The 13,117-nt window shown below is 44.9% G+C and overlaps 1 protein-coding gene across 2 annotated transcripts in view; it reads right to left on the minus strand.

Annotated features, from left to right (window-relative positions):
* Positions 1 to 13,117, minus strand: part of LOC118770936 (dipeptidyl aminopeptidase-like protein 6) — a 120,570-nt gene that overhangs the window by 19,921 nt on the left and 87,532 nt on the right. For both annotated transcript variants that reach the window (XM_036518725.1, XM_036518726.1), the window contains exons 5-8: positions 12,723 to 12,797; positions 10,585 to 10,637; positions 9,955 to 10,036; positions 4,560 to 4,680 (exon numbers count right to left, since the gene is read on the minus strand). In XM_036518725.1, coding sequence (XP_036374618.1) covers positions 4,560 to 4,680; positions 9,955 to 10,036; positions 10,585 to 10,637; positions 12,723 to 12,797 — 331 coding nt within the window. The remainder of the gene's footprint in view (positions 1 to 4,559; positions 4,681 to 9,954; positions 10,037 to 10,584; positions 10,638 to 12,722; positions 12,798 to 13,117) is intronic.

The following is a 13,117-nucleotide window of genomic DNA, read 5'->3' on the forward strand; positions in this document are numbered from 1 at the left end:
AATCCTACTCCTGGAGCCCCCCTGTCCTGCATATCTTCTATCCATTCTTGCTCCAAACACACCTGATTGAAATTAGTGTGACCTCTTGATTACATCAGGTGTGCCCAGCTAATCAAAAGTGCCACTGATGAGTTCAGTCAGGTAGGTAGAGCAGGGAAAGATGGAAAATGTGCAGACCAGGGAGCCCCAGGAGCAGGATTGAGAATCAGTGCAATACAGCATGTGCGGCTCATGGGGAATTTATCACTGCAGTATTCTCCATCTCCTGCAGGGGGCACACTCCCGTGTCCCACTATACATTCCATTGCATCACGTTATTTAGCAGATGCTCTTATCCAGAGCGACATTACCCATTTAAACAACTCGAGATTTACTGAGGCAATCCTGGGTTAGGTACCTTGCCCACGGGTACAACAGCAGTGTCCCAGCGGGGAATCGAACCGGCAACCTTTCGGTTAAGAGTTCTGCTTCTTACTACTACGCTACACTGCCGCCTCCTTTAACTTTCCTTCGGCTGCACTAAAAAGACAGCCTCCCACATGGGCTCTACCTCCACTTCACCCAGGAGGGACTAAACTCCCTAGTGTGCTTGTTGTCAAAAGCGTCACTCAGCAGCCTCAACCTCTCTCAGTGAGGAGGCCCTCCTGCGCCGGGAGGCAGGCGATTTCGGCGTACGCGACCGCCCCGTCCCCTTATCTACTCAAAGCCGTCCGGCGGAAAATAGGAGATAACGCCGGGGGCGACGCCGAAAGGCGGGTTCGTGATTCCGAATAGATTTCAAAGCCACGCGGAATGCGATTAACTGCCGGGAGCTTTCGGTCAGTGCGCAGCGGCATTGGTTCCACACAGAGCACCGGTGAGCATGCCGATTCAGCGGCTCCATGCGGGTCCCTGCTTCTAGGGGGAGGTGCTTTCTGCTAGCTGTTGATTGGCTGGTGGTGATGTAACAACCCAGACCACTGTTTTCACCACCTCACACTACTGACATTATTACATTATTTATTACATTATTATTATTGTTATTATTGTTTTCACCACCTCACACTACTGACATTATTACATTATTTATTACATTATTATTATTGTTATTATTGTTTTCACCACCTCACACTACTGACATTATTACATTATTTATTACATTATTATTATTGTTATTATTGTTTTCACCACCTCACACTACTGACATTATTACATTATTTATTACATTATTATTATTGTTATTACTTTTTTCACCACCCCACATATTACTGACCTCACTGACCTCACCATGACTGGAGCCAAGCTAAAGTTCAGACCTAACCACAAATCACAGGCAAACAAATCAATGCCTCTGCAAAAGGAGCCAAGGGCTTCTGACCCTACCTATAATTTAATCTACAGCTCACATTTGGTTTTATGAATTTGGTTCAGCAAGTGACCCAAAGATTCAACATACTGTAGCCTGGCCCTGGACTGAGCACATATGAATTTGAAGTTGTATATAAACAATGTGAAAGAAGTGTGAATCTTTGAATACTTAAAAAACATACATGATGCATGTTTTTGGACTAGATCCAAAATTTTTTGTACATCCGTTTAATAGACCACATGAAACTATTTCCCTGCTAAGCCTACTGAGTTGATCTTAAAGGAACTTCTCCTAAGAACTTGAGCTGCATGTTGCAAAGAGTATATTGTCTACCATGACAGGAGACCTAGCACCCTTCCACCCTTAGACAACAGCGTTAACACTTTGGTGACGGTAAACAGTTAACACACCAAAGCAGCATACTACAATTTTATGGCATCCTCTCAATCTCAGACCACAACAGTATCTCCATCACAAAATCACGCCAGGATGTCTTTTAATCTGCACCGAGACCGGATGAGTGACACCCAATGACAGACGTGATCCTCAAACGAGGAGCAGAGCAGAGCCCTGGCGATCCTGGCACCGCCACCTCGCCCGGCTTTCTGGACGACTCTGAGGCCTTGCTCAGAAAGCTGTGTCGATTACGAAGACTCCATTTCACTTCCATCACCCCATTCCCCCCCTGCAGGAAATGCTGCCTGACTGGCACTTTAAAAGAGCTTCATTTTGTCTCGCTAAGACATTACAGGAGCTCCTTGCAGGGTACACAATACTAAGCTGCTTTTGGAAAAAGAAGAAAGGCGCGCAATCTGCAATCACTTCTGTCAGCCGAAGGCCAGCTGGAGCCTGCGTGCTCTCTGACAAACACAGAGCTGTCTTCTCCATTTCCTTTAATATTTGGGATTTTGATTCTGAATCACTTATGAGCATGGTACATCTGAACAGTGATGGATGGCAAGATGCTATGGGTTACAGATCTGAGGAGTATCACTAACTGCTGTACATCTGAGTGAGGTAATTATCCTGAATTGTTTCTGTAAATCTATCCCGTTATCTAAACAGACGATATGCACGTATGTACTGTCTGCCTATGGCCTGGATAATCATGGCCTGCTATGCAGACAATTAACATAAGGTGCCATGCTGCAGACAGAGGGGCAATTTGATCCAAGGCGATATTCAGAATTGAGGTAACAGAATAAGGGTGATAGGGGAAAAGGGTTCGTGAAATCTTTATGCTGACATTATTACAGAGGAAATACAAGATGAGCGTTTTTATTTGCGAATTACCTCTTGATGAATTACACTTAGCGGAACATTTGTGTTGTCCAGACACAGACCAGCAAGTACAAGATACCGGACTCAACCGAAGCTATGAATACCTATTCTTGTGACTTATAACCTATGAAAAATATACACTACGAATTTACAGTACTTCTTTCTATTGATTGCCTAAACAGGCAATGCTAAGGCCCTGTATGGTATTAACAACTTGAGGGCCGTTTGCATGGTTTGCCGTATGCTCCTCAGCTCCTGACTATAGATTGCAAAATCCTGTTAAAAGCAATGATGAATTTTGGGCCTGACCGCTGCAGGACTGCTGTATACACATCTCTAATAGGATATCCAGTGCAATGCAGACTTGGTGCCACAGCTTTGCCGTTTGATTCATTCCCCCCTTGACGTGATTCCGCTGCCTGCAGTCTCCCCACAAGCCAATATCAGTCACTCGGCCTTCACCGTCCAATCCCAGCTCAGTACCACTTCTCAGCATCTACAGATATGTGGCGGACGAAACCAAATTCGTTTCTGCTTGACACCTGAGAAGAGGGATTACATAACAAGCAGCATGTCTGGTCTGGTCGTGCAGATTCAACAAATTCTGACATTCTGAGATGATGCAGAATCACATTTCACAAGGCTCACTTGATTGGAAAGTACATTCTGGGTTGAACGTTACAGTTACAGGGTAAAAGGCTGATTAATATGGTAAAAACAACTCCAACGTTAGATTGCAATTACCAGAACTTCCTTTCCAAGTGTGAGGCTTGGTATGCAAAAACCAAGAGTACAGTGTAACAACTACGCTAAAATGAAGTCGCATCGGAGCTGTAAAGTTATAGCCACATTGCCCTCTCTGTGATGCTTGTAGTCACATGTCATGTCGTCTTCCAGCATTATGGATGATCAACCCTAAAATAATGGCCCATAATTGTTCTCCAAATCAACAATAAAACAATCAACAATAATGCAATAAACAACAAAAAGTCTACTAACAGAATTAAAGGGCTTTTTTGTGATTCATTGTAAGAAATTGCGCTCAGTATCAGTTCTCTGCTTTTAAACGATTTATGAATCTCAATAAATAATGAAGGGTTCAAATTGCAAGACCTTCACCAAGCCTCGAAAGGATGTGTCAGGACTCTAATCGGGGTGGATATTGCTCTATCAAAGTTAAATATTAAACTTCTCCTGGAAATGGTCCAGGTCTTTGAATCCTTCCAAGCCTTTACTCACCAAACAATGAAAGGTTAAAAAAAATTACAACAGAAGATCCATGATACATTTCACACATGTAGATGGTCCCCGACTTACAATGGTTCTACTACATCTACATCTTACTTATCTAACAGTGAGTGTTTGGCATAATGGTACCAGCCGAGGCTAATCACATCCATATACCGATAATGCTATTCTGATGCTATCCAACATGAACTATCCTACATATCCAACACACACACACACACACACACACACACACACACATACACACACACACAAGCACAAGTGTGCTTCAGGCAGTATGCTTCACAAAAATCTCTGTGGAGATTAGCTCATTTCACAAAAGAGCACCACAGAAGTTTAAACACAGGTATTGAGAAAAGGATGTAGACAGTTGGGATGCTGGGATGTTTACAACTTGCACCCGATTAAATTCATTTGTAAATAACTGTGATTCTCCAGAGCGAACAATAACAGCATTTTTAGCAAAGGACAACGTGTCTCCTAGATCTTTTAGGAACTCCCAATGGCATTGGGAAGATGCATTTCAAAGCTTTGGTGAGTTTTGCTATTGGTGGTAAAAAATGAATTATTCTCATTTCCCCACATACATAAATTTCCATGTAGCAGTGCAGGCTGTGTATGTTGTAGTTTCGACCTGGATGTAACTCAAATATAGGCAGTCTGTATACGGTGCCCCTCTTACCTTCATATAGCCAGTCACTCAGCCCATTGAATATGACCCCTTCCTTCCCCGAGGAAACCAGGCGTATCGCTCGGCTCGTCACCGTGGCTTGGTAGTAGATGTTGTTCTCAAATATGAAGATCTGAGAGACAAACAAGGACAATCTGATGAAAATGGTGATTGACTCACTGCAGGCACCACGGTTTGGAATTGATATTGGCATCACAGCCAATGCTGTCTGGTGCGACATTATTGATCAAAGGTCCTGCTGGTAGCAGGACATGACATTGAAGCACCACAGTCAGAGGGACAGTTTCAGTGCAGCTGCCCTCTACAGCCTCCATTCTCAGGCTAAATATAATATACGTCATAAGATCAAAGGACAGTACATTCAACTGAATGTGGAAACCCCTTGAGGCTACAGCATTCCATTGCAGATGTTGGATCCAAGGCCAGGTTTCACAGATTTCCAACACAACATAAGGTCCAATAAGTTAGTTAAACCTTGTTTGCACAGCTATGTACATTTGCCTTTCCACAACAGTTTAAATCTGAAGGGCACTTATAATGTGATGGCCAAGCATTGGACATGCACTGCGTGCACAATGTCTTTTGCCACATATGCACTAGGGACTAGGGACAAGATGACAGTTTTTTAAAAGAGACCAGCGCTGTTTTGGTTTGCCCAGTTGCCTTTGCAGGGGTCATAAGCAGGCTCTGCTGACACTGAAAAGACAGCTCTCACAGGTACCAGCATCAGTCAGCACCTTAGCTTCAGGTGCACTGCGACTGAGAGCTGCCCTTCTTCCTGCTAAGATAAGGACTCGGGCTCGACGCCGCTTCCTGCGCGGGAGACTTCTGGCAGCCGGAGAGTTCAGGCTTCTCCGGCTGTGAAAGGCGGGATTATGACGCTAAAACAGCTTCGGGATAATCCTGCGTTTCTCGCTTTCCTCACCGCCCAAGACGAGGGAACCTGAATCCCGGTCCTCGCCGAGGCAGGAAGTCAAACACATACCTCTCGATACAGAGAGAGAGGGAGAGAGAGAGAGCAACTTTTTTTTTTCATTGGCAGTTTCCTGGGTAAGTGCATTATCTCCCCAAAGCAAATCACTGGGAGAAATATGGATGTTTTTTAAATTCACAGACTGGAAGAGAATCCATTACAGATATGTGTGAGGTTTTATCTGCCGTCTTCCTAGGCGCAGACGCAAATGAGAAAAAGTCTGGTTCATTTCACACCGTCTCAAAATTTAAATCTGCACAATAATTATGCTGGCCAAACTCTGCCACGTTATCAATTTGTTTCACTGTATAAAAATATTTAAAAACTTTTAAAAAGTACACAAGATACAGTAAGCAAGGAGCAAAATATTTTTGATGGGTTAGGAACATCCAACACCATGTCAGAGAGTTGTGTCTGCAGTTTAAGATATCAAATGTCATAAACAATCCAAAACCAGTACAAACAACACTTACACTTGGGATTTAAATGTGAAGACTTCTTTGATAAGCCATTTTAAACTTCTGTTCATTACAGAACTTGTGTGCGCTAATCTTTATATGTACAATGATTTTCTTTTGAAGAGGACGACCAATCCTAAAACTGTAAACATTTAAACACCCAATATTACATTAGAGCATATATTTAAATCTGGATAATAAATACTGAACCTGCAAGACGTTTATGCATATGTTTACATTATCAGAATATGCTATAACACCGGAAACAAAAATAACAATAAATGATGCAAAAATGGCACAGTGTGCATTTGCAGTTTTGCAACAGTCAAGAAATCTCGCCGTACTGAAGGGTAGCGAGGGTTTGACAGTGAATTTGTGGCATCCCTGCATTTCCTGTCCGTCCACCCCTCACAGAGCGAGGGAAAGACAGGAAGGAGCACAGCTTCAAAAGCAGCGGGATGAAAAGAGCGACAGATGAGAGGGAGGTGTGAGGCGGGTGATGATGTCACTGAGTGAGGCGGTGTGGGGGAGAGGCGCAGTGGCAATGACAGTTGTCAGATCCCTGCTGTCAGCCGGCCTCTCCACTGGCTGCTCTCTCTCTCTCTCTCTCTCTCTATCTCTTACTCTCTCTCTCTCTCTCTCTCTCTATCTCTTACTCACTCTCTCTCTCCCTCTCTCTCTCTCTAGCCCTTCTGATTTTCTCTTCCTCTCTCCCACTCACTCTCTCTTTCCATCCTGCATGGTCTCTACTGTTAGCCACTGTCTTTCTGTCTCTAACTCTCTCTTGCCTTCTCTCTCTTTCACACACACACACACACACACACACACACATACACACACACACACACCACTCTCTCTCTTCCAAAACAGTTCAATCCAATGGCTTTATTGGCATGATGTACAGAGCAGAACGAGCAATTAACCAGTCAAAAAACAAAACAAAAAATAATCACACAGAAACAATCGATTTGATGTCAGCCACTGACTCTCAGGCCATGACAGTCTCTGTCACTACCCCTCTCTTTCTGCTCCCCCCTCAATCACCCTCCAGTTAGCAGCCTCCTCTCTCAGTGCAGATGAGCCTGGAGTGACCCTGCGAAGCGGGGGCTCTGTTGGGTGTTGCCCCCCCCCCCCCCCTTCCCGCTGGGTGCAGTGTGAGGGCAGACTGATTGCTCGTGGCCTCTCCCGTAAATGGAGGGGGCTGCCGTGCGTCTGTTGAAGGGCGCACCTGCTGCGGCTGCCCTCTGTCTGCACACCTCCCCCATGTGTGAATGAGTGACAGACAGCCAATGTTCTGAGCGCTGTGTCAGCCACAGCTCCCTCCCAACTCATCTGGATCACACTCAGACTACATGCACTGGAAAAAAAAAAACATACAGATGACTATTACACTGCAATGTACTCTGCTGAATATCGCCTAAGATGAGTCCGGGACTCTACCATTCTATGCTTGAATGGTACACATGCATGGGTGGATTTGTATGTGTATATGTGTGTAATGTCTTGTGAAAACTTAGGTGCAAAGTCATTTTTATGCATATTCTTCGATGATTTATGTGGTCTAAAAGGTATGCACTCAATTTGAATAGCCCCATGTGAATGTAAAATTTTGCCCCAAGGATTTGTCTGCACATATCCAATCACATGAATACACCAACAAATAAAATATGCCATGTCTTCAGCCTTAGTACAGATTCCAGGTGGATAAAAATGGCTTGTTTGCATCTAGATTTGTGAGTGTTGCCTAATGGCTACAAATGTATTGGTAGCTGGCTATAATATTACTTGTACATTTATTTCTTAATAGAATTTAGGTATTTACTTCCCGTTTCAAATAATTCGCTATTTCTGACTGGCTTCATCTTTACTCTCAGTGTCATCAAAGAGGATTCATTGGGGGGTTTGGGTTCTGATTAAACTACTGAGGTAAACCTTTTAACAGTTGACAAGTTAACAAAATGAAGTATGTATTTACAGCTTCACCGGTGTATACGTTCAAGGCTGTGTCCTCTTTGAGAAATCAAGCTATTCCACTCCAACAAAACAGACTGTGAACAATTAAATGCCATAATACGAAAATGTAATAATATTACCCTAGACATCTCTCGGCTTTTCAAGCCACTGCGGTTATCTCTTGTTTGATTTCAATTGTTCTTTGTTTCATTCGTAATATATGCAAAAACAGTTTTATCAGGGTATAATCTCAAAGCTTTATTCTCTTTGAGAGATCAAGCTATTCCACTCAAATCAAACAAACCGGTGAGGACTGAACAATTAAACACAATAATATGGACTACATTACCTAAGACAACTCCTGGCTTTTTAAGCCACTGCGGGTACCTCATTCGAAATGTTCTTTGTTCCATTTGAAACGTATGCAAACAACAAAAGGTATAATTAGATGAAAGAACACAAACACATTTTCGATGAAGCAGAAAACAAAGAAACAGGAGAGACTTGCTAATTTACGGATTGAGAGAGTTGTTAATTAATAATAATTAATTCCCTTTAACTCAACATGATTGCTCACTGAGGAAGTAGTGTTTTGCAGACTGTTTGCGCAAGCTAACACTTTCATAATGACGAGGTAAGTAGTCCTTTCTCACATGCTTTGACGTGCTTTGTGTTGAATACCAGTTAGGTAATAAAACAGAAGCATGTTGTTGCAGTAGCTTTTTTTTGAAGTGCGCTGGGGACACAATCATCTTGACTGAGAATGTATTCAGAGCGACATCCCACCTTTCTAAACATGTGGTCCTTAACTGAAAGGGGGCAGCAGTGTAGCATAGTGCTAAGGAGTAGGGCCCGTAACCAAAAGGTTGCTGGTTTGATTCCCACTGGGGAAGTTGGGGTTTTGCTGCTGTACCCTCAGACAAGGTACTTAACCCTGAAATGCTTCAGCAAATATCCAGCTGTATAAATGGAAAACATGTAAAACTGTAACCTATGTAAGTTGCTCTGTAATATGATAACAATATGAGGAAAAACGTCACAGAAGTGTTGCAGATTTTTTTTTGTTGCTAAAAAAAACACGACTTTGACAGTGCTTTGAAAAGAAAAAGAAAAAGCCGTGAATGAAATGAAATGTAAAGTTTCCTTAACACTGTTGACCAAAGTTAAGGATGAAATGATAATGGTTATATTGAATCTGGGGTCCTGAGTCATGGCACATAAAGTGTTAATCACAGTCCCAGCAGTTTGGCCAAATAAAAGTCCCATCAGCCTCAACGCTGTTGTAAAATATCAGCAGCATCTCTGTGAAGCCCATGGACTCGTTCCACACGAGCGATTCAGACATTGAACCGAGCACTCTGCGGAAGCAGGGCTTACTCTCTGTCTCTAGGAGATGATGAGCTGTTTGGAGCCTTGCTGTGCTGAAGCGGAGAGTATACGGCTGTTACGGAGCCTGTAATCACACAGACGGCTGTCCTTAAAACCCTCCACCAGACACACAAACACACGCGCAGGCGCACCCTCACACACAAACGCACACGTACACACATGCGCGCACACACACACACACACACACACATAAACGCACACATACACACGTACGCACACACACACACACACAGACACACGAACACAGACACACAGTTTGTCCCCAGGTTCTGGAGCTGCACCAGGCTAGCTGAGATCTGCACCAGAACTGGGTCAAACTGACTGCTGCGTCGCCACACTGCCACAACCACAGGCAACCCTCATTCTGGAACCTACCGCTGACACGCCAGCTGCCGGCACCAAGACACAACACGACTGTCTTATCTCCCCCTGGCAGTCACACTACATAAAACTGTTTAAATCCAGTCTGACACGAAGTCAGGGCATCCATAACCCATGAGTCAACACACAGGAAGGTGAACGAGGATGTCAGCTATGATCATACGTCACAGGATATGACCACAGAAGCGCGACAGTTCGGTTCAGGGGTGTGTCTGTAAGAAGGCCTCCTCACCAGCTGCTGGCCTCTGGGCCCCCATCCAGCGTACTGCAGTTTGGCGTTGTTTACTTCCGGAGGGTTCAGCTCTATGGTCTCCCTGCAGGGGAAGCAATAACAGCCCTTCATACCTTCCCAGCATCCCGGCGCCGAGATGTTTTATGAGGAGGAGAGAGAACGCAGTTAACCTCCCTCTGCTATGCTGATGGGCTAATTCTGTCACGCATGCAAACTCCCCTCTTCGCACTTGTAGCGAGAAAAAAGAAATTGCCTTACTAACTCACTCTTTGTCATAAACCTCCCTGCTGGAACTAAGCGCTTCAGGATCAGAGTGATCAGAGAAAGATCATAAAGATGGAGGGAGTAGAGAGATACACTGAGCATGATTAATGAGTAAACAACACCTGACAAATGGCATCAGTGATATACAATCTGAGTGTACTGTGCATTACCAGCTGTATCCACTAGGTGGAAATATAGACAGATGACAAATCCAGGCTTTTTACTGCCATACACAGTGCATTGTCTTTGATAGCATTATTTTTGTGACTTCTGCTTCCCTTTTCCCATGCAGTTGTGTTATGCTTTGTCTCTGTACATGAAGAAAAGAAGTGTTAAAAAAATCTCAGCAATACATTTTACACTTACGGAGTAGTCAAGCTACAAATGACGTAGGAAGCAGTGTAGGAGTGCTGATAGACCTGGAGAAAGAGGAAAGATTTCAGGTTAATCCGGGGTTTCTGACATTTACAGTCAAGACTTGACATAACTACATGAATTTGCACATGAATGCCAAATTTGCTGGAACAGTCGGAATTAAAAGCTTAGCACTTCTTTCTGTTGGTATCAGACTGACTGACCCACTTAAGGCTCATCACAAGAGCAGCACTTTTTTCAGTTAGTAGCTTTAAATTTTAACACTCTTATCCACTGCAAACTTTATTTCACAAGATAATAAAATCTTTATACGACATGAATGCCAGTGTAATACTGTCTGACTCTAGACTTGACTCTTCATATTCCAGTTATGCTAAACATGTTTCTAATAATGAAGCGCTATAACCAAGAAGAATGCAGCTTTATTGTCTTCTTTCAGAGAGAGAGAGAGCGGATATTGGGCTTTTTGCTTCAGCTTTTGCACAGTGTCAGCCATAATGCAATGCCCCTCGAGCAGTTCTGGGGGGTAAAGCGCCGTGCTCAAGGGGATACCAGATGTCACAGCAGCAGGGATATGAACCTGCAAACCTCCGGTTGCTAGGCAACTGACCTAACCGCTGGACCACGGCCACCCCCTGTGTGTGCACGTTTATGGAATGCCCAGTGAATCAGTCATGGCATAAGCGTGGGAACACTATGAAGACAAGTGATGAGAAGTCTGTTGATAGATTATACAGTCTCCTCACACTTCCTCATTCATGTCTCTCTCTACCCAGAGAGAGAGGGACAGAGAGAGAGGAAAGAGAGTGAGAGAGAAAGGGACAGAGAGAGAGGAGAGAGAGAGAGAGAGAGGAGAGAGAGAGAGAAAGAGAGGGAGAGAGAGAGAGAGAGGGACAGAGAGAGAGGAGAGAGAGAGAGAGAAAGAGAGAGGAGAAAGAGAGAGAGAGGGACAGAGAGAAAGAGAGAGAGAGAGAGAAAGAGAGAGGAGAAAGAGAGAGAGAGGGACAGAGAGAGAGAGAGAGAGAGAGTCAGGGGAGCTGAGGTGCATTCTGGGAGCTCACAGGAGTGACTGCTGAGGTGCAGAGGTGAGCAGATCAGGGGGTTTTAGCGTGGCACATCTGCGGCCCCCCCATGCCCGCAGCCCCCCAAGCCCCTCAGCGGCGTGAAGGGCGCTCCGTGCCCGAAATGGAGGAGAGCCACAGTGACAGCTGAGGGAGCACCGCTGTCATCAATCACCACGGCGACAGACAGCAAATATAAATGCACAGCCACCGCGTCCCCCGCGCCAATGTGTCACCTCTCTGCCACCTGACGTCCGGGGATGGGGACGTTTTTAGCTCCCTTGTCCGAATGCACCGCGCAGACCGAGAGAGTGGCAGGACGGTGGAGGAGGTCAGACAGCTCAGCTCCTTTCACCTCCTCATCCATCGCCACGCGTGACCCCGAGAACGCCTGTCCCGTGAGCCTCGGCTGCTGTCGTTTAAATAAGCACAGCCGTCAGCTGCTGAACAGGCTTTTTGGTTTGTTCTCTCCATAGAGCTCTGCCACTGTGGATCAGAATGTGTATGGAGGCGATACTTAAGATGGCAAAAGTCAAAGTGTCCTGCACAACCTCCAGTGACTCTGTAGGTCAGGGCCATACCTTGTTACGGGATCAACATACTGAGTTTGCCTGATCTGACCGGGGATCTGAGCACAAGAGCACAAGAGACCCCCCACCACCTTTGCTCCCCTGCTTCCCACAATGCATCTCTGCATGGCAGAATGCCTGTGACTGTGAGTGCTCATGGGACTGTGGGTGGGCCAAGCCCCGCCCCCCCAGCGGTCTGCAGTGTGAACGGAAAGGCCCACCCCTGCAGCAAACCAGGAATCACACCAGACCCCAGGGTACAGGGCACTGTACGTCAGATCTCTGATTATTACTTATGACACCCATTGCTGAACTTCGACTTGCCATCATTACCACAATCATCCTCCTTTCACAGCTACCGAGTTTCAGCTATTGCCACAGGCATCCACGTACGACGGACCCATCGGATACAATTCACTTCTCTACCCGCAGGGGTAGGCTGTATTTGCCTTGTTCTCATCTCCACGCTTAAATTGGGGCGAATACATTAACAACTTACTGGGGCAACATTGTAGGCCAGGAGCACATATTTCATGTCAGGGGACACTTGGTACTTGCTATCCTTGTACATTTCCTAGAAAAGAGGAGACAGAGGAGACCATTAGCCACACTTTTACTGACATGATTCTTAAACGACAGGGTTTGACAGATCGCTTCAAACAGACTGTGAACATGAAACCATTAATCCTGGCTCACAGTCACCATAATAGTATGTTGCTACAAAAGCCCTTTTCCTGGCTTAAAAATGAATTCTACAAACCACTCACTAGAATCCAGGAAAAAATGCTGACACAGTGCTGAATCGTTTGAGAGCACAACAGCGCATTTACCAAGCTTTTGAAAAGCAAGGGCTGACCGAATAAAAAAAAGCAGTTTCTTTCTATGCCTTTATAG

Source organism: Megalops cyprinoides, chromosome 24 (assembly GCF_013368585.1).
Source record: "Megalops cyprinoides isolate fMegCyp1 chromosome 24, fMegCyp1.pri, whole genome shotgun sequence".
Lineage (NCBI taxonomy): Eukaryota > Metazoa > Chordata > Actinopteri > Elopiformes > Megalopidae > Megalops > Megalops cyprinoides.